The 24,683-nt window shown below is 42.2% G+C and overlaps 1 protein-coding gene across 10 annotated transcripts in view; it reads left to right on the top strand.

Moving 5' to 3' along the window:
- Positions 1–24,683, top strand: part of LOC120855988 (phosphodiesterase 4D interacting protein) — a 244,430-nt gene that overhangs the window by 23,219 nt on the left and 196,528 nt on the right. For 2 of the 10 annotated variants that reach the window (XM_040230903.1, XM_040230902.1), the window contains exon 1: positions 15,888–16,215. The exons of the other annotated variants lie outside the window; for them this stretch is intronic. In XM_040230903.1, coding sequence (XP_040086837.1) covers positions 16,196–16,215 — 20 coding nt within the window. In that variant the 5' untranslated portion in view covers positions 15,888–16,195. Of the gene's footprint in view, positions 1–15,887; positions 16,216–24,683 lie in introns of those variants that run through there. 10 annotated transcript variants of the gene reach the window in all.

The raw sequence follows: 24,683 nt of genomic DNA, 5'->3' as shown, positions 1-24,683 counted from the left end.
AATCGAGTTTTGCCAAGAAAATGCACTGGTCATAGCAAACACCCTCTTCCAACAACACAAGATAAGACTCTACACATGGACATCACCAGATGGTCAACACTGAAATCAGATTGATTATATTCTTTGCAGCCAAAGATGGAGAAGCTCTATTCAGTCAACAAAAACAAGACCAAGAGGTGACTGTGGCTCAGATCATGAACTCCTTATTACCAAATTCAGACTGAAATTGAATAAAACAGGGAAAATCACTAGACCATTCAGGTATGACCTCAATCAAATCCCTTATGATTATACAGTGGAAGTGAGAAATAGATTTAAGGGCCTACATCTGATAGAGTGCCTGATGAACTATGGAATGAGGTTCGTGACATTGTACAGGAGACAGGGATCAAGACCATCCCCATGGAAAAGAAATGCAAAAAAGCAAAATGGCTGTCTGGGGAGGCCTTACAAATAGCTGTGAAAAGAAGAGAAGCGAAAAGCAAAGGAGAAAAGTAAAGATATAAACATCTGAATGCAGAGTTCCAAAAAATAGCAAGAAGAGATAAGCAAGCCTTCCTCAGCGATCAGTGCAAAGAAATAGAGGAAAAGAACAGAATGAGAAAGACTAGAGATCTCTTCAAAAAAATAAGAGATACCAAGGGAATATTTCATGCAAAAATGGGCTCAATAAAGGACAGAAATGATATGGACCTAACAGAAGCAGAAGATATTAAGAAGAGGTGGCAAGAATACACAGAAGAACTGTACAAAAAAGATCTTCACAACCCAGATAATCAAGATGGTGTGATCACTCATCTAGAGCCAGACATCCTGGAATGTGAAGTCAAGTGGGCTTAGAAAGCATCACTACGAACAAAGCTAGTGGAGGTGATGGAATTCCAGTTGAGCTATTTTAAATCCTGAAAGATGATGCTGTGAAAGTGCTGCACTCAATATGCCAGCACATTTGGAAAACTCAGCCGTGGCCACAGGACTGGAAAAGGTCAGTTTTCATTCCAATCCCAAAGAAAGGCAATGCCAAAGAATGCTCAAACTACCACACAATTGCACTCATCTCACACGCTAGTAAAGTAATGCTCAAAATTCTCCAAGCCAGGCTTCAGCAATACGTGAACCGTGAACTTCCTGATGTTCAAGCTGGTTTTAGAAAAGGCAGAGGAACCAGAGATCAAATTGCCAATGTCCGCTGGATCGTGGAAAAAGTAAGAGAGTTCCAAAAAACATCTATTTCTGCTTTATTGACTATGCCAAAGCCTTTGACTGTGTGGATCACAAGAAACTGTGGAAAATTCTTCAAGAGATGGGAATGCCAGACAACCTGACCTGCCTCTTGAGAAATCTGTATGCAGGTCAGGAAGCAACAGTTAGAATTGTACATGGAACAACAGACTGGTTCCAAATAGGAAAATGAGTACATCAAGGCTATATATTGTCACCCTGCTTATTTAACTTATATGCAGAGTACATCATGAGAAACACTGGGCTGGAAGAAACACAAGCTGGAATCAAGATTGCCGGGAGAAATATCAATAATCTCAGATATGCAGATGACACCACCCTTATGGCAGAAAGCAAAGAGGAACTAAAAAGCCTCTTGATGAAAGTGAAAGAGAAGAGTGAAAAAGTTGGCTTAAAGCTCAACATTCAAAAAACGAAGATCATGGCATCTGGTCCCATCACTTCATGGGAAGTAGATGGGGAAACAGTGGAAACAGTGTCAGACTTTATTTTAGGGGGCTCCAAAATCACTGCAAGATGGTGACTGCAGCCATGAAATTAAAAGACGCTTACTCCTTGGAAGAAAAGTTATGACCAACCTAGATAGCATATTCAAAAGCAGAGACATTACTTTGCCGACTAAGGTCCATCTAGTCAAGGCTATGGTTTTTCCAGTGGTCATGTATGGATGTGAGAGTTGGACTGTGAAGAAGGCTGAGTGCCGAAGAATTGATGCTTTTGAACTGTGGTGTTGGAGAAGACTCTTGAGAGTCCCTTGGACTGCAAGGAGATCCAACCAGTCCATCCTTAAGGAGATCAACCCTGGGATTTCTTTGGAAGGAATGATGCTAAAGCTGAAAGTCCAGTACTTTGGCCACCTCATGCGAAGAGTTGACTCACTGGAAAAGACTCTGATGCTGGGAGGGATTGGGGGCAGGAGGAGAAGGGGATGACTGAGGATGAGATGGCTGGATGGCATCACTGACTTGATGGACATGAATCTGAGTTACCTCCGGGAGTTGGTGATGGACAAGGAGGCCTGATGTGCTGTGATTCATGGGGTCACAAGGTGTTGGACACGACTGAGCGACTGAACTGAACTGATAGTTACTTTACAATGTGTTGGTTTATACTGTAAACCAAAGTGAATCAGCTATGTGTGTGTACATATATCCCCTCCCTTTTAGGCTTCCTTCCCATTCGGGTCACCACAAGGCATTAAGTAGCGTTCCTTGTACTTCACAGTATGTTTGCATTAGTTATCTATTTTATACATACCGATAATGTACATGTGTCCGCCCTAATCTCCCAGTTCCTTCCGCCGCCACCCCCACGTCCCCTCTTGGTATCCATACATTTGTTCTCTATGTCTGTGTCTGTATTTTTGCTTTGCAAATAGGATCATCTATACCAATGGCTCAGTGGGTAAAGAATCTGCCTCTAATGCAGGAGATCAGGGTTCTATCCCTGGGTTGGGAAAACCCTTTGGAGTAGGAAATGGCAACCCCCTCCAGGATTCTTGCCTGGAAAATTCCATGGACAGAGGAGCCTGGTGGGTTATAGTCTATGAGGTTGCAAAGAGTCAGACATGACTCAGCACACATACCATTTTTCTAAATTCCACATATATGCATTAATATATGATATATTTTTTTTCTCTTTCTGACTTACTTCACTCTGTGTGACACTCTTTAGGTCCATCCACATCTTTACAAATGACCCAGTTTGTTCTTTTTTATGGTTGAGTAATATTCCATTGTATAGATGTATCAGATCTTCTTTATCCATCCATCTGTTGATGGACTTTTAGGTTGCTTTCATGTCATGCCTATTGTAAATAGTGCTGCTATGAACATTGGGATGCACATGTCTTTTTTTCTGGGAATATGCCCAGTAGTCCTACACTAGATTTTAAACATGAAGTACAAAGCCTAGCCTTGTAGGCACTGAATTAACGTTGAACTGCATGAATTAAGGCAACCAAATTGTCCCTGAGTTTTGTTAACCAAATACATTTATTTGGTATCATGAGCTTAGCTACCTTTGAACTCCCACTTTTTCATTTAGGAAATGAAATATTTTTTAAAAGCTCCTTCCCCATCACAAATATTACTTATCTCAAGGGGTATCTCCCAATCTCTCATAAACTGCTCCTGGTTCTGCTCTCTGTTGCTCTGAGGCACAGCTGCCACTTTGCTTCCTATGTATGGTCCTGGATCACACATCTCCTCCAGCCTCTGCCCCATTCCAGCTACTGGAGGGCAGATCTTTCAATTCATGTACTCATAACCTTTTCTCTCCAGGTTACTTGCATGGCCCAGGGAACCAGGCACATCCATCCAAGTCTCAATTCTGCCAATTAGTTTCCCTTGTTGCACTAATAATGCAGATAACAGATTTGCATTTATGAACTCTGTTGGACAGTTTTTACCACATAAATCTCCAGTTTTATTATACCTGGGAACCTGCTTTTCTTACTAGCCCATCATTCAGTTTCTTTAAGGCTTCATTTCCTCACTTATAAAAGAGGGTTGCTTTACTGGGATGTTCTCTTAACACTGCTTGATTTCTTTTCCTTGCACTTGTCACCGTCTGGCATGTTGTAGTTATTTCTTTGTTTATTGTCTGCCTATCCAAGTAGACTGTAAACTCCATGAAAACAAGGTCTTTGCTGGTTATTTTTTTTAACTGCTCTGTCTCTAACATATATTAATATAATAATTTTGCCTGACACATAACAGTCCTCAGTAAGTATTTTTGAATGAATGAATGGGATAATATATCAGAATTATTGTGAACATTTTAAAGCATTCTTCCAGTTGTCTACTTCTGTATAATGACGTACTTCAAAACAGTGGCTCAACACTATTTTGTCTTGGGATTTTGTGGGTCAGGAATTTGGACAGGTCTCAGCTGAGCAATTTGTCTGTGTCACGTGATATTCACTGGGTCTCTCAGTAGTATTCAGCTAAAGGCTGCTCTGGAGTTCCCAAAGCAACTACACTTACATCTGGCATAGAATCCACATGAGACCTAGTGCCTGCATGCAGACTGCTGGGTAATAATTCACAAGGGTCTCAGGGCCTGTCCTCAGTGTCTCTCCAGAAAAGTAATCACACTCCTTTCATGGCAACTCAGAATATCAAGGGCTTCCCAGGTGGCGCTAGTGGTAAAGAACCCACCTGCCAATGCAGGAGATTAAGAGAGCAAGATTTGATCCCTGGGTTGGGAAGATCCCCTGGAGAAGGAAATGGCAATCCACTCCAGTATTGCCTGGAGAATCCCATGGACCGAGGGACCACAGGGGCGAAAAGAGTCAGACACAACTGAAGCAACTTTGCACGTAGGTAGAAGCTGATGCAACTTCAGAATTTATGACCTCACACCACATTCTATGGGTCAAGAAAGTCACTAAACCCAAATCTCCCAAAGGAAGTAGTAAAGAATTTTCAACCATCTTTAATTGACCATATTCTTCTACCTTTTGACCATAAGCATTACTACACGCATTGCTCACTTCATCCCACAGTCCCTACAAGTTTCATACCTTTCCCTGTGTTGATTCGGAAGTCCAGAATCTCTCCATCTAAGTCAAGTTCAGGTGAAGAAGGGCTTCTGGGCTACAGCTCCTTGAGTCTGGTTCCTCTTGATCTGAAGATTTCTTGGTGTCCTCTGGGCTTTTGGTTCTGCTCTTTGAGTCATTTTTCCTTTTTCATAAGAAACAGTCCTTTTTTTGCAGTTGAGTAACTTTTTTCTTTTTTTCTTATTTTTTTAAAACTTTTTGTTTTGTACTGGAGTACAGTTGATTAACAGCGTTGCATTAGTTTCAGATGTTCCACAAAGTGATTCAGTTATATGTATTCCTGTTTAGAATTTATTTTCAAATTCTTTTCCCACTTTTAGAAAAACGCTCCAGAAAGTAAGCATAGAGGGAACATGCTGCTGCTGCTGCTAAGTCGCTTCAGTCGTGTCCGACACTGTGCGACCCCATAGATGGCAGCCCATCAGGCTCCTCTGTCGCTGGGATTCTCCAGGCAAGAACACTGGAGTGGGTTGCCGTTTCCTTCTCCAATGCATGCATGCAGGCTGAGTCACTTCAGTCGTGTCTAACTCTGTGTGACCCTATGGACAGCAGCCCTCCAGGCTCCTCTGTCCACAGGATTCTCCAGAAAAGAATACTGGAGTGGGTTGCCATTTCCTTCTCCCTAGAGGGAACATACCTCAACCTAATAAAGGCCATATATGACAAACTTAGAGCTAACATCATACTCAGTGGTGAAAAGCTAAAAGCATTTCCTCTAAGATCAGGAACAAGACAAGGATGTCCACTCTGGCCCATTTTATGCAGTTGGGTAACTTAGCCTGCTTCCTCTCAGCAGCCAGTTGGAGGTTCAGAGGTATCTTTTCCTGCTGTATTGTCTTAATCCCTTTCAGTACATGCTGGTACAATTGGGTTAAAAACTTTGAGGTCATCTTTTGTACTAATTTAAAATTAACTCTTCTAGACAAAAGACACACTGCTTTTTATTCTGAAACAGTCTTCTCTTCCTTGGGCTGCCTGAGAGGCTGCTATAGGATCAGTATCAGTATCAGTTCAGTCACTCAGTAGGGTCTGACTCTTTGAGATCACATGGACTGCAGCACGCCAGGCTTCCCTGTCCATCACCAACTCCTGGAGCTTGCTCACACTCGTGTCCTTTGAGTTGGTGATGCCATCCAACCATCTCATTCTCTGTTGTCCCCTTCTCCTGCCTTCAATCTTTCTCAGCTTCAGGGTCTTTTCTAATGAGCCACTTCTTCATGTCAGGTGGCCAAAGAATTGGAGTTTCAGCTTTAGCATCAGTCCTTCCAAAGAATATTCAGGAATGATTTCCTTTAGGATGACTGGTATGATCTCCTTGCAGTCCAAGGGACTCTTAGGAGTCCTCCCCAACACCACAGTTCAAAAGCATTAATTCTTCAGCACTCAGCTTTCTTTATGGTCCACCTCTCACATCCATACATGACTACTGGGAAAACCATAGCTTTGACTGGACAGACCTTTGTTGGCAAAGTAACATCTCTACTTTTTAATATTCTATCTAGGTTTGTCATAGCATTTCTTCCAAGAAACAAGCGTCTTTTAATTTCATGGCTGCAGTCACCAACTGCAGTGATTTTGGAGCCCAAGAAAATAAAATCTCTCACTGTTTTCATTATTTTCCCATCTATTTTCTATGAAGTAATGGGACTGGATGCCATGATCTTCATTTTTTGAATGTTGAGTTTGAACCCAGCTTTTTCACTCTCCTTTTTTAGTTTTATCAAGAGACTCTTTAGTTCCTTTTCTCTTTCTGCCATAAGGGTGGTGTCATCTGCATATCTGAGGTTATTGATATTTCTCCCAGCAATCTTGATTCCAGCTTGTGGTTCATCCAGCCTGGCATTTCACATGATGCATATAAGTTAAATAAGCAGGGTGACAATATACAGTCTTGACATACTCCTTTCCCAATTTGGGACATGGTCCATGTCTGGTTCTAACTGTTGCTTTTTGACCTGCATACAAATTTCTCAGGAGGCAAGTAAGGTGGTCTGGCATTTCCATCTCTTGAAGAATTTTCCAGTTTGTTGTGATCCACACAGTGAAAGGCTTTGGCATAGTCAATAAAGCAGAAGTAGATGTTTTTCTGGCATTCTCTTGCTTTTTCTGTGATCCAGCAGATGTTGGCAATTTGATCTCTGGTTCCTCTGCCTTTTCTAAATCTAGCTTGAACATCTGGAGGTTCTCGGTTCACATACTGTTGAAATCTTGCTTGGAGAATTCTGAGCATTACTTTGCTAGCCTGTGAGATGAGTGCAATTGTGCAGTAGTTTGAACATTTTTTGGCATTGCCTTTCTTTGGGATTGGAATGAAAATTGACCTTTTCCAGTCCTGTGGCCACTGCTGAGTTTTCCAAATGTGCTGGCATATTGAGTGTAGCACTTTAAAGCATCATCTTTTAGGATTTGAAATAGCTCAATTAGAATTCCCATCACCTCCACTAGCTTTGTTTGCAGTGATGCTTCCTAAGGCCCATTTGACTTCGCTTTCCAGGATGTCTGGCTCTAGGTGAGTGATCACACCATGGTGGTTATCTTGGTCACTAAGATCTTTTTGTATAATTCTTCTGTGTATTCTTGCCACTCTTCTTAATATCTTCTGCTTCTATGGTTAGTTCCATACCATTTCTGTCCTTTATTGTTCCCATCTTTGCATGAAATATTCCCTTGATATCTCTAATTTTCTTGAAGAAATCTCTAGTCTTTCCCATTTTATTGTTTTCCTCTACTTCTTTGCATTGATCGCTAAAAAAGGCTTTCTTATCTCTTCTTGCTATTCTTTGGAACTCTGCATTCAGATGGGTATATCTTTCCTTTCCTCCTTTGACTTTCACTTCTCTTCTTTTCTCAGCTACTTGGAAGACCTCCTCAGACAATCGTTTTGCCTTTTTGCATTTCTTTTTCTTGGGAATGGTCTTGATCACTGCCTCCTGTACAATATCACTATAGGATAATGTACTGTAGGATAATGGGAATTATCCTATAGGATAATGGACCCTAAACATTTTAGCAGCTCTTTTGTCTAGTGGAAAGACACATGCTTAAGCTTCATATAGGTCTTTTTGTTTGACTGAAATGGTGTATGAGGCACTATTTTAAATCTTCTTGAGGTCTTAACCATGTCGAGTATAGTACTTAAATCCTGGATTTGATTTTTTGTTTTTTTTTTTTGCCCTGAAACTGTTTCCTATTTTGAAAGCTTTTGCTGTCTGGGGAAAATGAAGATAAGAGCAGTTTGACTTTTGACTAGCAAACCCTGACTATGAAAGTGAAGTCGCTCAGTCGTGTCTGACTCTTTGCAACATAGACTGTAGCCTATCAGGCTCCTCGACCATGGGATTTTCCAGGCAAGAGTACTGGAGTGGATTGCCATTTCCTTCTCCAAGGGATCTTCCTGACCCAGGAATCAAACCCAGGTCTCCCGCATTGCAGGCAGACGCTTTACTGTCTGAGCCACCAGGGAAACCCTGACTATATTTCTTCTAAATTCTGCTTAAAAACTGAATGGTTCTTCTTTTTTTTTTTTTTAGCCCATCTTTTTCTATCCATATTTTATCATATGTGATTAAAAGCAACCAGTTAGTATGTTTTCAATTCTGCCTAAAAATTTCCTCTGCCAGATCTTCCCATTCATTAGGTAACATTTTCTGTTTTCCACATTCCCATGGGTAATGGTGTTGCTACATTTCTGCCAGGACATAACATACGTTATTTTTTTTTCAGTCTCCAGTAATATTTTCTTCACTGTCCTTCACAGACTCTTCAGCAGTCTCCTCGGTGTCCTTCCAGCTTCATTAAGAGGTCTTTACAGCTTCTGTGGCATCCAAGTCCCAAAGATACTGCCGCTGGTTTTAAGTTTTTGTTATAGCTCTGCCCTGGAGAAGGAAATGGCAACCCACTCCAGTATTCTTGCCTGGAGTATCCCAGGGACAGAGGAGCCTGGTGGGCTGCCATCTATGGGGGTCGCACAGAGTCAGACATGACTGAAGCGACTTAGCAGCAGCAGCAGCAGCAGCACAGCTATGCCCCACTTAAAGGTACCAAATATGGTACCACTATCTAATGCTACTTAGGAAACTATTCCAAAACCAATGGCTCAACAAAAAACACTTTATTATATCTCAGGGTTTTGTGTGTGTACATGTTGAGTCGCTTCGATTATGTCCAGCTCTGTGACTCTATGGACTATAGCCAGCCAGGCTCCTCTGTCCATGAGATTCTCCAGGCAAGAATATTGAAGTGGGTTGCCTTTTCCTACTCCAGGGAATCTTCCCAACTCAGGGACTGAACCCTCTCTCCTATGTCTCTTGCACTGGCAGTTGAGTTCTTTACCACTAGTGCCAGAGGAGCCTGGTGGACTGAAGTCCATGAGGTTGCCAAGAGTCAGACACGACTGAGTGACTTCCCTTTCACTTTTCACTTTCCTGCATTGGAGAAGGAAATGGCAACCCACTCCACTGTTCTTGCCTGGAGAATCCCAGGGATGGGGGAGCCTGGTGGGCTGCCATCTATGGGGTCGCACAGAGTCAGACACGACTGAAGCGACTTAGCAGCAGCAGCAGTGCCATCAGGGAAGCCCCATCTCATGGTTTTAGGGATCATTAATTCTAGCATGACTCAGCAGGGTAAATCTCTTCTGTATAACCACAGCTGGAGTTGCTCGATTATGTCCTGCTGGTGGCTGAACTGATCTGGAAGGTCCCAGACTACTTTGCTCACATGCCAGACACGTTGATGGGAACTTCTAGATGGTGGGCTCAGCTAGGCCCCTCTCTCTGTCTCTTTATGTAGTCTCAGGCCTTATCCACATGGCTTTTCTAGCATGGGAGTTTCTTATCTGGCAGCTCAGGGCTTCAAAAGTAAGTGCCTTCAAAAATCTAGTATGAAACTGCAAGGCTTTTTTTTGAATTAGCCCCAGAAGGCCTAGAACATCTTTAATATTATATTCTATAGTCAGTTAGGTCTAAGATTGAAAAAAAAGAAGAATTAGATTCCATCTCTCAATGGAAGAAGAAGGAAAGAATTTGTGGTTGTCTTTGCCACAGACACTCTATTCTTGCCTGCAGAATGATTCTTGTCTGAGAAGGACATTTTTTAAAAATTAATTTTATTGGAGTATAGTTGCTTTGGAGAAGGAAATGGCAACCCACTCCAGTATTCTTGCCTGGAGAATCCTGTGGACAGAGGAGCCTGGTGGGCTGCTGTCCTTGGGGTCACACAGAGTCAGACATGACTGAAGCAACTTAGCATGCATGCATGCATTGGAGAAGGAAATGGCAACCCACTCCAGTATTCTTGCTTGGAGAATCCCAGGGACAGAGGAGCCTGGTGGGCTGCTGTCCGTGGGGTCGCACAGAGTCGGACATGACTGAAGCAACTTAGCAGCAGCAGCATAATTGCTTTATAACTGTAGTTGTGTTAGTTTCTACTGTACAGCAAAATGAATCAGCCATACACATACATTTATCCCTTCCCTGTGGTCATTTTAAATCCAAGGTTAGAGAGGTGGACATGGAGCTGTGAGGGACAAAGGAGACGTCTATTCATTAACTACGTCAGCTGAGTCAACTGCAGTGGTCAGTGAAGTGACAGGTATGGCAGACGTATCGTCCACCTATCTAAGTCTCAGTGAATGTTACGGGTCAACATTAGGAAAACAGTGTACATGGTGAGTGGCTAAGCATGATGCTTCGGAGCTAAACTGGTTTCAAATCTTAGCTTTATATACCGAGACAATATTTACCTCCCTGTGTCCTACATTAGTTACAAAACAAATAACTAGAGCTTACCTCATTACATTATTGTGAGGATGAAAGGAGTCAGTACATATTATACTTTTAGAAGAGAAAATGGCAAAAAAATATATTAGACATGGTTATTTTATTGCCTTATAGTTCATGAAGCAATCCATCAAGGTGGGGAGAAGGAAGGGACAGGAAATAGAAAAACTAAATAAATGGAAAGTAAACGTACCACTGGAGTATTTGGAACTGATGATGAAGACAGGCTCAGTGGGTAAAGAATCCGCCTGCAGTGCAGAACCCACAGGAGACTTGGTTTCGATCCCTGGGTTTGGAAGATCCCCTGAAGTAGGAAATGGCAACCCAATCCAGTATTCCTGCTTGGGAAATTCCATGGACAGAGGAGCCTGGTAGGTTACAGTCCATGGGGCTTCGAAGAGCTGGACACGGCTGAGTACACACACACGTGAAGACAGAGACACTTTCCTATTTTTTGTCCCTTATCATCAATTCAAATATTTCCTGAAGCACCATCAATTGACCAGTTCAGAAGCAGTCCATGCAGGAAAGAATAATATAATTGGTTTAATTTATCAACATTATCTATCCAGGTTGAGTTCTAATCTAGAAAAATGAGAGAGATATGCAGGGAGGAAGATGTGTGACTTTCTACCATAATGATCCATGGAATCTATAGTCTTCTCTCAGCCTATCTTATAATGAATTAAAAAATAAAATGAAATTCTTAAAAAAAGCTCTGTCAGGATAGGCTGTGTTATTCTGCAGTAATAAATAACCCCTAGAATGTCCTTGAAGATCTGGTGGTTAAGAATCTTCCTTGCAATACAGGGGATGCAGGTTCCATTCTTGGTCAGGGAACTAAAATCCCACATCCTGGGGAGCAACTACTGAAGCCCATGCAGCAATAGGGAGCCCACGTGCTGCAACTAAGACCTAGTGCAACCAAATAAATAAATAAAATTGATTAAAGAGACACTCTGAAAATCTCAGTAACTTAATACAACAAACGTGTATTTCTTGTTCATTCCACATGTTCAGTTGGGCCAGCAGAAACACTGGACATCAGAGTCATTCAGAGACCCCAGCTGATAAAAGTTTCATCTTGATGAGTATTGTTCTCCAAAGATCAGTACAACAGTGGACATTGACAGTAACTGGTAGACTGTATTCTTATTTCAAAATACTCACCCCTTCTGCACTCTGTGGGCAGAGTGCAATTTCCTGCATCATGACTCTGGACTTGGCCATGTGACTTACCTTGGAGAATGAAATATAGCAGAAGGGACAATGTATTTGTTCTGAGCAGAGACTTTAAGAGACATCACAGTTTCTGCCAATTCTCTTACACTCCTGTATGCTACCATTAGAAGAATATTCCCCAGGTAGCCACTGCTTCTTCAGTAGGCATCCTGGAATGAGAGCTACATGGAGCAGAGTTGAATCCATGCCCAACCAACCCATACCTGAACCACAGATCCTTGAGTGAAATTGGATGTTTGTTGTACAGTGCTGAGATCTGGGAGCTTTTTGTTAAGCAGCATTGTTTTCAGCAAAAAGATGACTAATACAATGATCAACACAGCAGGATTTCATGACTAGCTGCTACAGATAATGGTTTGCAAGTAAACATATGAAATAGGAACTTGCTAGAAAAGACTCTGATGCTGGGAGGGATTGGGGGCAGGAGGAAAAGGAGATGACAGAGGAGGAGATGGCTGGATGGCATCACCGACTCAATGGACGTGAGTTTGAGTGAACTCCGGGAGATGGTGATGGACAGGGAGGCCTGGCGTGCTGCGATTCATGGGGTCTCAAAGAGTCAGACACGACTGAGCGACTGAACTGACTGACTGACTGACTAAGTATTCTAAGAAATATAACGTAAAATGAGATGATATTAGTTATATACTATATAAATACAGATAGGTATCTAAAAGCTTTTATAACTATTAAGTTATTACTTGAAAGTGAAAGTCACTCAGTCAAGTCCAACTCTTTGCAACCCCAGGGACTATACAGTCCATGGAATTCTCCAAGCCAGAATACTGGAGTGGATAGTTTTTCCCTTCTCCGGGGGAATCTTCCCAACCCAGGGATTGAACACAGGTCTCCTGCACTGCAGGTGGATTCTTTAACAGCTGAGTCACAAGGGAAGCCCAATAATACTGGAGTGGGTAGCCTATCCCTTCTCTAGCAGATCTTCCTGTCCCAGGAGTTGAACCAGGATCTTCTGCAATGCAGGCGGATTCTTTACCGAGCTATCAGGGAAGCCCCTAGTTATTACTTATCTATTGGATAAGGAAAAAAATTAAAATGATAAATCATAGTGCTCTTTAAACTGTGCAGTATGATAAAATTAGAAGGTCCTTTTACTATACAATTAATTTACCTTAAAAAGTTATACTAGGGAAATAATTCAAAAGAATAAAATAATGAAGTAGGAAAAGTTCATTAAGGCATTGTTAATAAGAGTCTAACATTAGAAATAACTATGCAGTAATCTATAGTTATATTGATATATATAATCATTAGAATAATAAATATGAATATTCTGTAACAATATGGACAAATATCTAATAAATGAAAAAAGGGGGGCTATAAATATAGCTAAGCTGTACATAATTGTAACTATACAAATGGTTATGTGATATTGAGTATATGGATAATAATTATAGAACATATGGAGAAATTTAAACAGTTGTGCTGGAGGAGTGGATATATGGTTGAATATTTTCTTTTAAAATTTAAGACAATACTTATAGCTGATTCATGTTGTAGTATGACAGAAATCAATGCAACATTGTAAAGCAATTATCATTCAATTAAAAATAAAGTGAGAGGAAAAAATAAAAAATAAAATAAAAAGTTCTTTTAAGAGTAAATTTAATTTTAAAAAAAGAAATTTCTTTTTTCAACAATATACTCTTGTATGTGTAGGAGAGAGTCAACATTTGCATTAGATGACATATTTTTAAAGATTGGAAAGAAGTTAAACAAACTTTAACATTGATGTTATAGGTGATTTAATTTCTATATACTTTTCTGTATTTTTCAATTCTTTTACAATGAATGTGCTATGACCTTTGTAAAAGTTATTTTAAAAATGACTGAGCATATATACCTATGACTGATTCATGTTGACATGTGGCAGAAATAAACATAATATTGTAAAGCAATTATCCTCTAATTGTTTAGTCACTCAGTTGTGTCTGACTCTTTGTGACCCCATAGACTGTAGCCCGCCAGGTTCCTCTGTCCATGGGGATTCTCCAAGCAAGAATACTGCCCTCCTCCAGAGGATCTTCCCAACCCAGGGATTGAACCCAGGTCTCCCTCATTGCAGCCAGATTCTTTACCACCTGAGCCACTGGGGAAGCCCAAACTCTAGTGAAAAATAAATTTAAAAAAATAAAAAGTTTAAAATAACTGGGCATATTTTCTAGCCTTGCTTCTGTGACACCCCCAGTTTATCTAGCTAATGCTATAATTTCTTGAATATAGCACATGTCTGGCTGTAGACACAGTTCCTCCCCAAACTCGTAGCCCATAATTTGATTTGAGACAAAACTAAATAGAGCACCAACTTTGGTATGGAAGATGGAACTCTAGCTCTCCCTGCCCAGCTTTATTTTCTTTCTTTCTTCTTTGCCTTCAGAAGCAGCAGGGGATTCTTTTTGAGAGCGGTGACCTGGTGAGCTTTGTCTCAGGTCAAACTGGACCTTAAAACATTTCTTGGAAACATTCTAAGCTCAGGAGCAACATGGTCTTAGGTACAAGCTATGTTGAGGTTGGTGGGCAGGTCTTTCAGATACTTCTTCTGAACTCTCAGATATTACCCTGCCCACCCAACCCTTAGTCTGTACTGATAATTAAGAGAATTAACTGATGAGGTGGGAGGAGGAATGATGGTTTGCCCCAAGAATACAGGCTCCCCAGTGTCTCCCCAATACTCAGTCTCACCAATCCTCATGCTTCCTAAGTTAAACTCTTAGGATACCTGAGAGGATTAATTTGTTCTAGAGAAGGCTTGTTGTTCTTTTCTTCAGTGGACATGTCTCAGGGGCCACACCATATAGAAGACAGCCTGTATCAGAGCCTTACCAGAGACCTTGAGCCTCTTTGGTCTCAAATTTATCATCTGTGAAATGAATATAACTAAGTCAACCTTGTCACATGTGGGCACTATAAAGCTTTCTGCAAATTAAAAAAAGGTCAGTGGTAATGCTAATCACAGTGATTATGTCGCTTAATAAAAAGGTTTTATTTTAGAGCTAAAAAGGAGCTTCAGGGCTGTAAGCACTTTAATTATAGCATGTCTGATATGTCAAAACTCTGTTACTTAAATAGATGATACAGGGTCTCAGGCATTGGGATCTCCAAAGAGCCTTTTTCCATGATTTTAGAACAGTTAGAGGGAAGGTTTGCGTTCCGATGGCCACTGTCTTGGGTTTCCCTGGTGGCTAAGACGGCAAGGAATCCGTCTGCAATGCGGGATACCTGGGTTTGATCCCTGGGTTGGGAAGATCCCCTGGAGGAGGGCATGGCAACCCACTCCAGTATTCTTGCCTGGAGAATCCCATGGACAGAGGAGCCTGGCAGGCCGCAGTGCTTGGGGTTGAAAAAAGTCAGACACGTTTGAGTGATTAAGCACGCATCAACGGCCATTGTCTTAGAGCTTTTCCGGGAAGTTCAGGGACCCACTGCCCTCTTGACGCTAACAAAGCCCAGTAGCCTTTATGCTTGGGAAATTGAAACCCAGGGAGATAAAATACCGTAAAATCAAGATGTCTGAGATGGAGGCAGCTAATGAGGCTGTAAGATTTTGTAAGAATGCCTCCTCTCCCGAGGAAAGTTCCTGGTCCCCACATTAATGGTGACACTGACATGTGAGATCTCTGGGAAAACAGCATCATGTCCTATAACTCTGTTAGGGCTGCATTTGCTTTCAGATTGCACCTAAAACGTTCCCAGACTCCAGCTCTGGCTGGGGGGTTACCTGTGGGTGGGGTGATGCAGGCACCCAAGAAGACTTCCTCTCCAGATTTTCCCATCAGTTGGTTGTTTTTTTCCAGAGCCCCTCGGTGGTTCAGGGGAGGGACAGGGGGCTTGGTGCGGAGTCTTCTAAGCCCTCTGCTCCTCTGCCAGTATCATCCAGGCAGGGAAGACGGAAGGGTGTGTTCAGGCGGCGGCGTATAACCTGGGGCCGACTCGGCCCCAGCACACTGGCTGCGGGGAGCCCCGCCTCCCCTCGCGGTTGACAGCTCAGCTGGTGTCGAGCAACTCGTGCCAGCCAGTGGTGTCTCAGGCTGGAGTGTGTGCGCGCACCGCCGCGCTGCCCCTGGCCCCAGCTCCCCAAACAGCTCTGGGCGCCACTCGGCTCCTGTCGGCTTCCTGCTGAGAACAGTCCCTCCCTTGTGCCCTAGCACGGTTAGCTGGAGGTTTGGCCACGTCAAATCGGGTTTTCTAAAGAAGCACGGAGCAGAGCTCTCTCTTCGCCGACACAGAAAGAGGGAGCTGGGGAAGACACGGTTCTTTGCGCTGGAGATTCGAGGGCCAGGCTTCTCATTTTCCCAGGCTGCTTCCACTCCCGGGTGAGGAGCGCCCCGCGAGTAAGGACAGCGCCTGGAAAATGGAGCAGGCGTGGACACGGTAGGTGAGCTGCGTCTTTCCCGCCGCGCTCCGGCTTTGGTGTCTTTCCACCCCACCCCACCCTCCACCCCATTACCCTTTTGGAGAGGTCGCCCCTCACCACTAGGGGCCTTTGAAAGCTTCTCTTTTCATCGCCTCCTCCTCCCTAATTCCCAGCGCACTTCTTCTAGTCTCCTTCACATCTGTCCATCTGTTCTCTGGTGTCTCGCTGCTTAAGGAATCTCCCTTCCACTTAGTTTCAATGTTAAAAATATCCAGTGAGGCCGCTGGAAGTTTTTGTGGAAGGGTTTCTCTTTTAATTGATCCACAGATCAGAGGGAATTCCCTCAGGTCTGTCTTTAGAGATACCTTTGATTTCAGATACCTTGAAAAACATCAGATTGCTTCTCAGCCTGCCACGTTTTCCTTCTCAACTTCACCCTCTACTAGGCTCACACCAGAGCTCATTTCCAGAGTCTCCAGCTGAAGCCTACTCTGTGGGAGGAAAGGAGAAGGAGACCAGGGTGCCGGTCAATGCTTAGGCTTTGTCGAGGTCAGGGTGACAGCTGCTTTTAGGTCAGAATTTGGAGATACGCTGTGGAATTGTGTTTCCTCCATGCCCCACTGCTTCCCCCCAATATACTTTCAAATGCAGCTCACTCAAGGATAAGAGATGAGGTCTTGAGACAAAGAGTTCATTTTTGTTTTTCAGTGGAAGAGTGATGGAAAGGCTGTATTCAGAGATGTTTCCGTAACAGATAGGTCTTCATCTCCAAGATTTCGCTATGGAGAATTGGAGTGGAACTCAGATGTGTGCTGCTGCTGCTGCTAAGTCGCTTCAGTCGTGTCCGACTCTATGCGACCCCATAGATGGCAGCCCACCAGGCTCCCCCGTCCCTGGGATTCTCCAGGCAAGAACACTGGAGTGGGTTGCCATTTCCTTCTCCAATGTATGAAAGTGAAAGGTGAAAGTGAAGTCGCTCAGTTGTGTCCGACTCTTAGCGACCCCATGGACTGCAGCCCACCAGGCTCCTCCATCCATGGGATTTTCCAGGCAAGAGTACCGGAGTGGGGGTGCCATTGCCTTCTCCGCAGATGTGTGTTATTGAGTTCTAACAGAGGGCAAATTGTACTAACACAGAAGGTAAATATGGTGCTTAACAGTACTTGTGAAATAGACCTGGGAGATTTTAGCTGGTTGTTCAATATGTGAGAGCTGTATAACGTGAACTTTGAAGAAAGGGCACATTGAAGGTGAGAGTGTGTTAATGAGAAGTACACTATCCAGATTTACTTTTTTCTCTTTTCTGCTCTTCACAGGCCTCTCCTAGAGGCCAGAGTTGCATTTTGAGCATCACTGAATAACGGGAGTGCTATCAGGAGTCTCAGGGGGCTGAGAACCACACTTGAGGGGTGACCAAAGACCCGGGGCTCTTCAGTCTAGGGAAGTAAAGACTTGGGGTGAGAGCTTCAGGGGTGCTGGCTATATTTAAAATTTTTAGTATTCTTTCAAATGGAGCTCATTCAAGGATCAGAGATGAGGTCTGGAGACAAAGACTTCATTTTTGTTTTTCAGTGGAAGGATGGTGGCAAGGCTGTATTGCGCCCTTAAAATATTTGAGGAGCAATTGATGGTAGAGGGATTAGGCCGATTTGGAATCTCTTAGAACAGAACAACCAATGGGATCAGTTGTGAGGATGCAAGTTATAGCTTGGTGCAAAGGAAAGGTTTTCTAACAAGTGACCTTCCTGGACATAAATAGGTTTCTAACCCTGGAATTATTCAAGCACAGACTTGGTGAATACTTGATGATAATGAGGATGAATGTATCAGGGATTCTTGCTCTCTGTCAGTGTTTTTCTCATTTAAAAAAAAAAAAGTATTATTTACTAACTTTTTTGAACTTTCGATGTAGCCATTTCAGACAAATTCAGAAATGTCAGAAAAATCAAAATCATATGTTTATAGTTAAGTCAATTTAACAAACTGAGTATACCCATGTAACAAGCACTAAGATCAAGAAAGGGAATATAACCAGCACCCCTGAAGCTCTTGTGACCCCCAGGATAACCATTATCCTAACTTTTAACACCATAGATAAGTTTTGCCTGCTTTTGAACTTCACGTAAGTGAAATTATCCACCATGTCCCCTTTTGTATCTGGCTTCTTTGACTCAGTCTTATGTTGTACAATTCTTCTACCTTGTGTGTGGATGCAGTTCATCCCCTTTTGCTTCTATGTAGGATTCTATTATGTGTTGATATATCAAATGTATATGTCCATTCTGTAATTAATGAGCATTTGGGGCTACTATGAATATAGTGTTCCTACAAAGATTCCTGTATCTGTCTTTTGGTGAACATAAGTACACATTTCTGTTGAGTAAATATATGACTTGCTAGGTAATAGGAAATGCACGTTCAGCTTTTGTAGATACTTCGGAACAATTTTGTAAAGTGATTATAAAGAGGATATTCAAAGAGATGAGATACAGTGTAAAGGAGCTCCACACCACTAGTCATCAGAGAAATGCGGATTAGAACCACAATGCCATGCCACTGTGTGCATATCAGAATGGCTGAAATGAAAGAGACAGAAAACACCAACCGTTGGTGAAGTAGAAGAGTCATTATGTTCACACTTGTTTTCTGTCTCTACCCTCAATAAGAAATGTATTTACTCTGCAACCAAATGCACACCAATAGATAACTGAATCAAATGTTTCATGTAACAATACTTAACCTTACTATGTGTTCTGTGCTCTGATCTTTCCCAACCTATTCTTTTACTTAAAAAAAAAAAAATGCTTGTGTGACTCAGTTTATTTCACCACTTAATGGGTCACAGATGGAAAAATCTTGTAATCATACATCATAAATGATGTCTCAGATACTTCCTAACTGGCAGCTAAGATCAGTTCATAAACATTTTAAATGTGAACCAATACAGGCAAGGCACACTGTGCTGAATGCTGAGAGTAAACCAATGAATGAAAGACTGTTTCTGCCTTTGAGGTTTTGACTTTGTTGTCTATAATTCTAGAAGAGGCTAGGGCAGACATATGCATTGGCTGCTCTTGGAGCACAGTGATGGTGGTGGTGGTGGTGGTGGTGGTGGTTTAGTTGCTAAGTCTTGTCTGACTCTTGTGACTCCCATGGACTGTAGCCTACCAGGCTTCTCTGTCCATGGGGTTCTCCAGGCAAGAATACTGGAGTAGGTTGCCATTTCCTCCTCCAGGGGATCTTTCCAAGCCAGGGATCGGACCTGGGTCTCCTGTATTGGCAGGTGTATTCTTTACTACCTGAGGGGTTCTACTTGGGGGATTCAAAGAATAAAAATTAACTATAAAGCTACCATTTATATCAAGCTTGCATTTGTGTTAATCCCTTTGTGTACTTTATTTTGCCTAATCCCTGTAACCCTGTGAGGTCTGAAGTAAATGTTATTTTTTATTTATTATTTAAAATTTTTGGCTGCACTGGGTCTTTGTTGTGGCAAACCGACTCTCTTGTTGTGGTGTGGGGGCTCCAGAGCATATGGGCTTAGTTGCCCCATGGCATGTGGGATCTTAGTTCCCCAACCAGAGATTGAACCCTCGTCGCCTGCACTGGAAGGTGGATTCTTAACCACTGGACCACCAGGGAAGTCCCTTAAGGAAATGTCAATACAGTCATTTTTAAGACAAGAAGATTGAACTTTAGGTTAAAATCTTGGCCAGGTAACACACACAGCTGAGGAAGAAATATAGCCTGGAACTATCTAATTCCAAAGTCTGTTCTCTTAGTTGCTTCATTTGATTGAGTCTTGTAGGTTACTTGGTTTCTGAGTTGCTTCTGAAGCTGCTTACTTACCCTGACTACGATTAAGCTTATGTATAAGTTTAAGACTATGATTCTGTTCCCAGATTTCATTCTTGGCATTTCTGGAAATTCCCCTCACAGAGGGATTCTTCACATAAGCCTCCATATTCTTTATCTTGCTCAGTCTACCCATAAAGAACAGGGTGCTGAGTATTTGAGTTCTTAAATATCCCCTACTCCCAGCTGTATGTCATCTACCCTGTGCAAGTCAGTGGGAGTACTTTTTCCCCCAAGAATTTTGCCTGACTGCTGCCAGACTCTTTGGTTAAATCACTGGGAGAGAGCATGTTTGGTTATGAAACAGCAAATTTCCAGTGAATACACTGGCTTTACAAAACGCTGTTTTGGGTCTTCCCTGGTGGTCCAGTGGATAAGACTCCATGTCTTCACTGAAGAGGGTGTGGGTTTGATTCCTTGGTCAGGGGAGATCCCCAGACTGTGGCCAAAAACAAAATTAAATTGGTTTGGTCCCTAACCAAATTAATATCCATGAATCAGGAAAGAGTTGTCAGAGCCATACACTCATGGGGATGATGAGGAGGTGGTGATGAAGGCAGTTTTGCTCACCTCATTGGTCTAGAATCCATCAGGCAAACCGCTTCTACTGCTCTAAATGTTTGTGCGTGCATGCTCAGTCATTCAGTCATGTCTGACTCTTTTCAACCCTATGAACTGTAGCCCACCAGGCTCTTCTGTCCATGAGATTCTCCAGGCAAGAATACTGGAGTGGGTTGCCGTTTCCTCCTCCAGGGGATCTTCCCAATCCAGGAATCAATCCCTAACCCAGGGATCGAGCCCACGTCTCCTGCTTGGCAGGAGGATTCTTTACTACTTGAACCACCTAGGAAGCCTCTCTAAATGGTTAGCATTCACCTGTCTGAACTAGCAGGCTTCCCTGGTGGCTCAGCGGTTAAGAATCTGACTGCCATACAGGTGGTGTGGGTTTGATCCCTGAGTTGGGAAGATCTCCTGGAAGAGGAAATGGCAACCCACTCTGGCTACAGTTCATGGGGTCACAAAAGAGCAGGGCGAGACTTGGTGACTAAACAACGACAGTCAGGAATAGTGTCTCCCTAGAGCAGTGGAGTATGAATCCCTGTTTATAGTAGTTTCCTTTTGCTGCTGTGACAAATTACCACAAGTTTAGTGGCTTAGAACAGCACCAATTTGTTATTTTGCAGTTCTGGAGGTCAGAAGTCTGAAAATTGGTCTTCTGGGCTAAATCAAGGGGTCAGCAGGTCTCAAGGTTTCTCCTTGAGGCTCTCGGGAAGAATCCATTCCTTGCCTTTTTCCAGCCTAAAGAGGCTGTCTACATGGCTTGGTTCATGGTCCCTTCCCGGCAAAGGCATCACTCCAGTTTGTTTCTTCATCCCACCTCTTCTCATTCTGTCTCTCCTATACATCTCTCACAAGGACCCTTGTGATTACGTTAGATGCAGTGGGGGTACTCTGGGATAGTCTTATCATCTCAAAATCATTAATCACATCTGAAAGTGCCCTTTGCCACGAAAGTGGCATATTCACAGGTTCCAGAGATTAGGAATGCGGACTTACTTGGAGAGCCCTTATTCAGCCTGCCACACTGTTAAATGCTGGAGAGAGCATTACTAATTTTCCTCCCCCTTTACATGGAAATGTTATTGTTTCTAGCATATGCGAAAGCTAAGTAAAAGTAAGGCAAATCATGCTGCTGCTAAGTCGCTTCAGTCGTGTCCGACTCTGTGCGACCCCATAGACGGCAGCCCACCAGGCTGCCCCGTCCCTGGGATTCTCCAGGCAAGAACACTGGAGTGGGTTGCCATTTCCTTCTCCAATGCATGAAAGTGAAAAGTGAAAGAGAAGTCGCTCAGTCGTGTTTGACTCTTCGTGACCCCATGGACTGCAGCCCACCAGGCTCCTCCATCCATGGGATTTTCCAGGCAAGAGTACTGGAGTGGGGAGCCATCATATATGAACCTTATACAACTTCCCTGAACAAATAACTCAAGAAAAAGAGAACTTGAACTATTTAGGGGCCACCTTTAAGATTTCCCAGGTGGCACCAGTGGTAAAGAACCTGCCTGCCAGTGCAGGAGATGTAAGAGATGCAGGTTCCATCCCTGGGTCAGGGAAATCCCCTGGAGGAGGACATGGCAATCCACTCCAGTCTTCTCGTCTGGGGAATCCCATGGACAGAGGAGCCTGGCAAGCTAGAGTCCGTGGGGTTGCAAAGAGTCGGACACGACTGAGCAATTTTCTCTTCACTTAAGATTGAAGGTTAGGAAAGGAAATTAGCAAAGTAATTCATCTGTTTTGGTTTGTTTTCTATTACCCTGTAATTTAATTTAATAAAATGCAAGCATTAATTGTTTTTGCCCATTGTGGCTGTGAACATTTAAAGAAGGGAAGTAATATCCAAGAAATTCAGTAGTAATTCAGTCTCAAAATTAAAAAATTTTTTTATTTTACTTCTCTCCTCCCACATGATTAAAGTGTAGCCTTCAAGTAAGGTAACATGCCCACTTATTATAGTTATATTGCATTTAAAAGCTACCCATTGAAAGCTTATTTGCAATTATTCTGCTCAGTATTTACTCTTAGCCTAAAGGAAACAGGGACATTTATTTATCTTGAATTTGTGGTGAGTTAACAGAGAGTCCTATTTGCTAATGCAGTTATAACCAGAGATGGCATTTGCCCCATTTTGTGGATGTGGCAGCTGAAGCTAGAGAGGTTAAGTAAGCCCTGGAGCATGAAGATCTGGTTGGTTCTGGTACCTTTGCTTGTAGAGGTGCTGCTGCTTTACATGTAACACTTTTTATTAGGAAAATACTCCTTTTCATAATTTTATAATTGAAACATGTTTGGATATTGGATTTCCTAATTAACATACAGTACTTCTAGCAATTAATTTTCTGCATTTGGGGAAGGAAAATCTCTGCCTTTGCAACTCTGATCTGCTTTTAAATAGACCATATTTGGATCTGAGCTTGAGAAATTTATCAGTGCTTTCATCCCCACTTTCTTATTTCCCACATATTAGACTCCATCCTTCTTCTTGTAGCTTACAGGCCAAGGCTGGATTTACAATACCAGAAGAAGGGCTTCGCTGATGATCTGGTGGCTAAGGCTCTGCACTCCCAGTGCGGGTGGCCTGGGTTCAATCCCTGGTCGGTGAACTAGATCCGGTATGCTGCAACTGAGTTTTCAAATGCTGCAACTAAAAATCCTGTATGCCACATGAAGATCAAAGGTGCTGCGTGGCCGGATTAGGATCAAACCCGGCGTGGCCAAATTAAGAAATTTTAAAAAATATATCAGAAAACTGGGAAGTGGTTGTTTCTGTATCTGAAAGGAAGAGTTGGCTAACCCTCATCACAGTGCCCTCTCCACTCTGGGCAGCTCAAGGGTGGTTCATCCAAGGCTGTATGGAGTATCCATCCATTCAGTGGTTGCACTGGGACCCTGCTCTTATTGAAATGGGCAGTGAAATTGGAGTTTTATTTTATAAATAAAATTCCAAGCTGGGCTCAGAACATTCCACGAGTTGTCTCTGGCAAAAATTCAAATGGTGTTTAAAGTTAGAAGAAAGTCCAAAATAAAAGAGATGTCATGGTGACCCAAGGTAGCTCTATCCAATTCTATTTTAAAACATTCAGAAGCACTGAGCACTTGTTTTCTTCTGTCTCAGGACATCTTCTGAGTTCTGTGATCATCAAGACAAGCATGATCTGAATTTTCCTCTTTTTCTCATGGCTGAGGCATCTTACTAGTCACAGACTATTTATTTTAACAATAAGAACAACTTGTGTTTTCATAGCAATTTAATAGTGTCTAATAAATTTTCCCTTAATCTATGTCATTATCTCTAGTCCTTTTCTGCTTGTTCTATTCTGCAAAAACTTCTTTCTTCCTTTGCTTCTCTAGGGTCAGTTAGAGAAAAGGTAACCTGCTCCTGGCCAAAAGTATTTGCTTATCCTGGCCAAAGTAGAAGGAGTGTAAAGAAGAAATAACTGCTGACATAGAGACTGATGAATAAAATTAAATTGAGTAATCTCTAGCACTTCATTCAATTCAAGAATATATTTATTTTCCATTTCATAATGTGGAATACTATTATTCATAATGTGGAATAGCCCATCATGTTGTATTATATTAATAATATTTTATTTAATCATTACCCTATACTGAGTCCTTTAGATGTCCAGTTTTTAACTATTATAAATAATACTTGATAAACAACTAGGTGCTTAAAGCATTTCCTTCCATCAGATTATTTTTGAATGACAGATGCTTAGAAGTAGAATAATCAAGTCTTATTAGACTAGAATATGTCAAACACTTCTAGTTCTTGGAAATACTTGCAAACTTCTTGGGGTTTAAGCTCATATAACTCATATTAATATGAAGATTATTTCATTCAGTTTAAATATCTTTTTCAATATCTAGGTTTCTGTATTCAGAAGGGAAAGTGGAGACACTCTGACATAAAGTGGCATACTCTAGGATAATCCCAGATGAGTCAGTTGCAATGTTCCCAACCCATACCCCTCTCTAGAGTAAACTGCTTCACTGTCGCTATTAATCTCTATTACCATCCTTGAAGTGTTTCCTGAAATGGTAACAAACAAAATTTTAGTATAATAAA

Source organism: Oryx dammah, unplaced genomic scaffold (genome assembly GCF_014754425.2).
Source record: "Oryx dammah isolate SB20612 unplaced genomic scaffold, SCBI_Odam_1.1 HiC_scaffold_28, whole genome shotgun sequence".
Lineage (NCBI taxonomy): Eukaryota > Metazoa > Chordata > Mammalia > Artiodactyla > Bovidae > Oryx > Oryx dammah.
The sequence above is the reverse complement of the archived record's forward strand: the minus strand, read 5'-3'. Positions and strand labels throughout refer to the sequence as shown.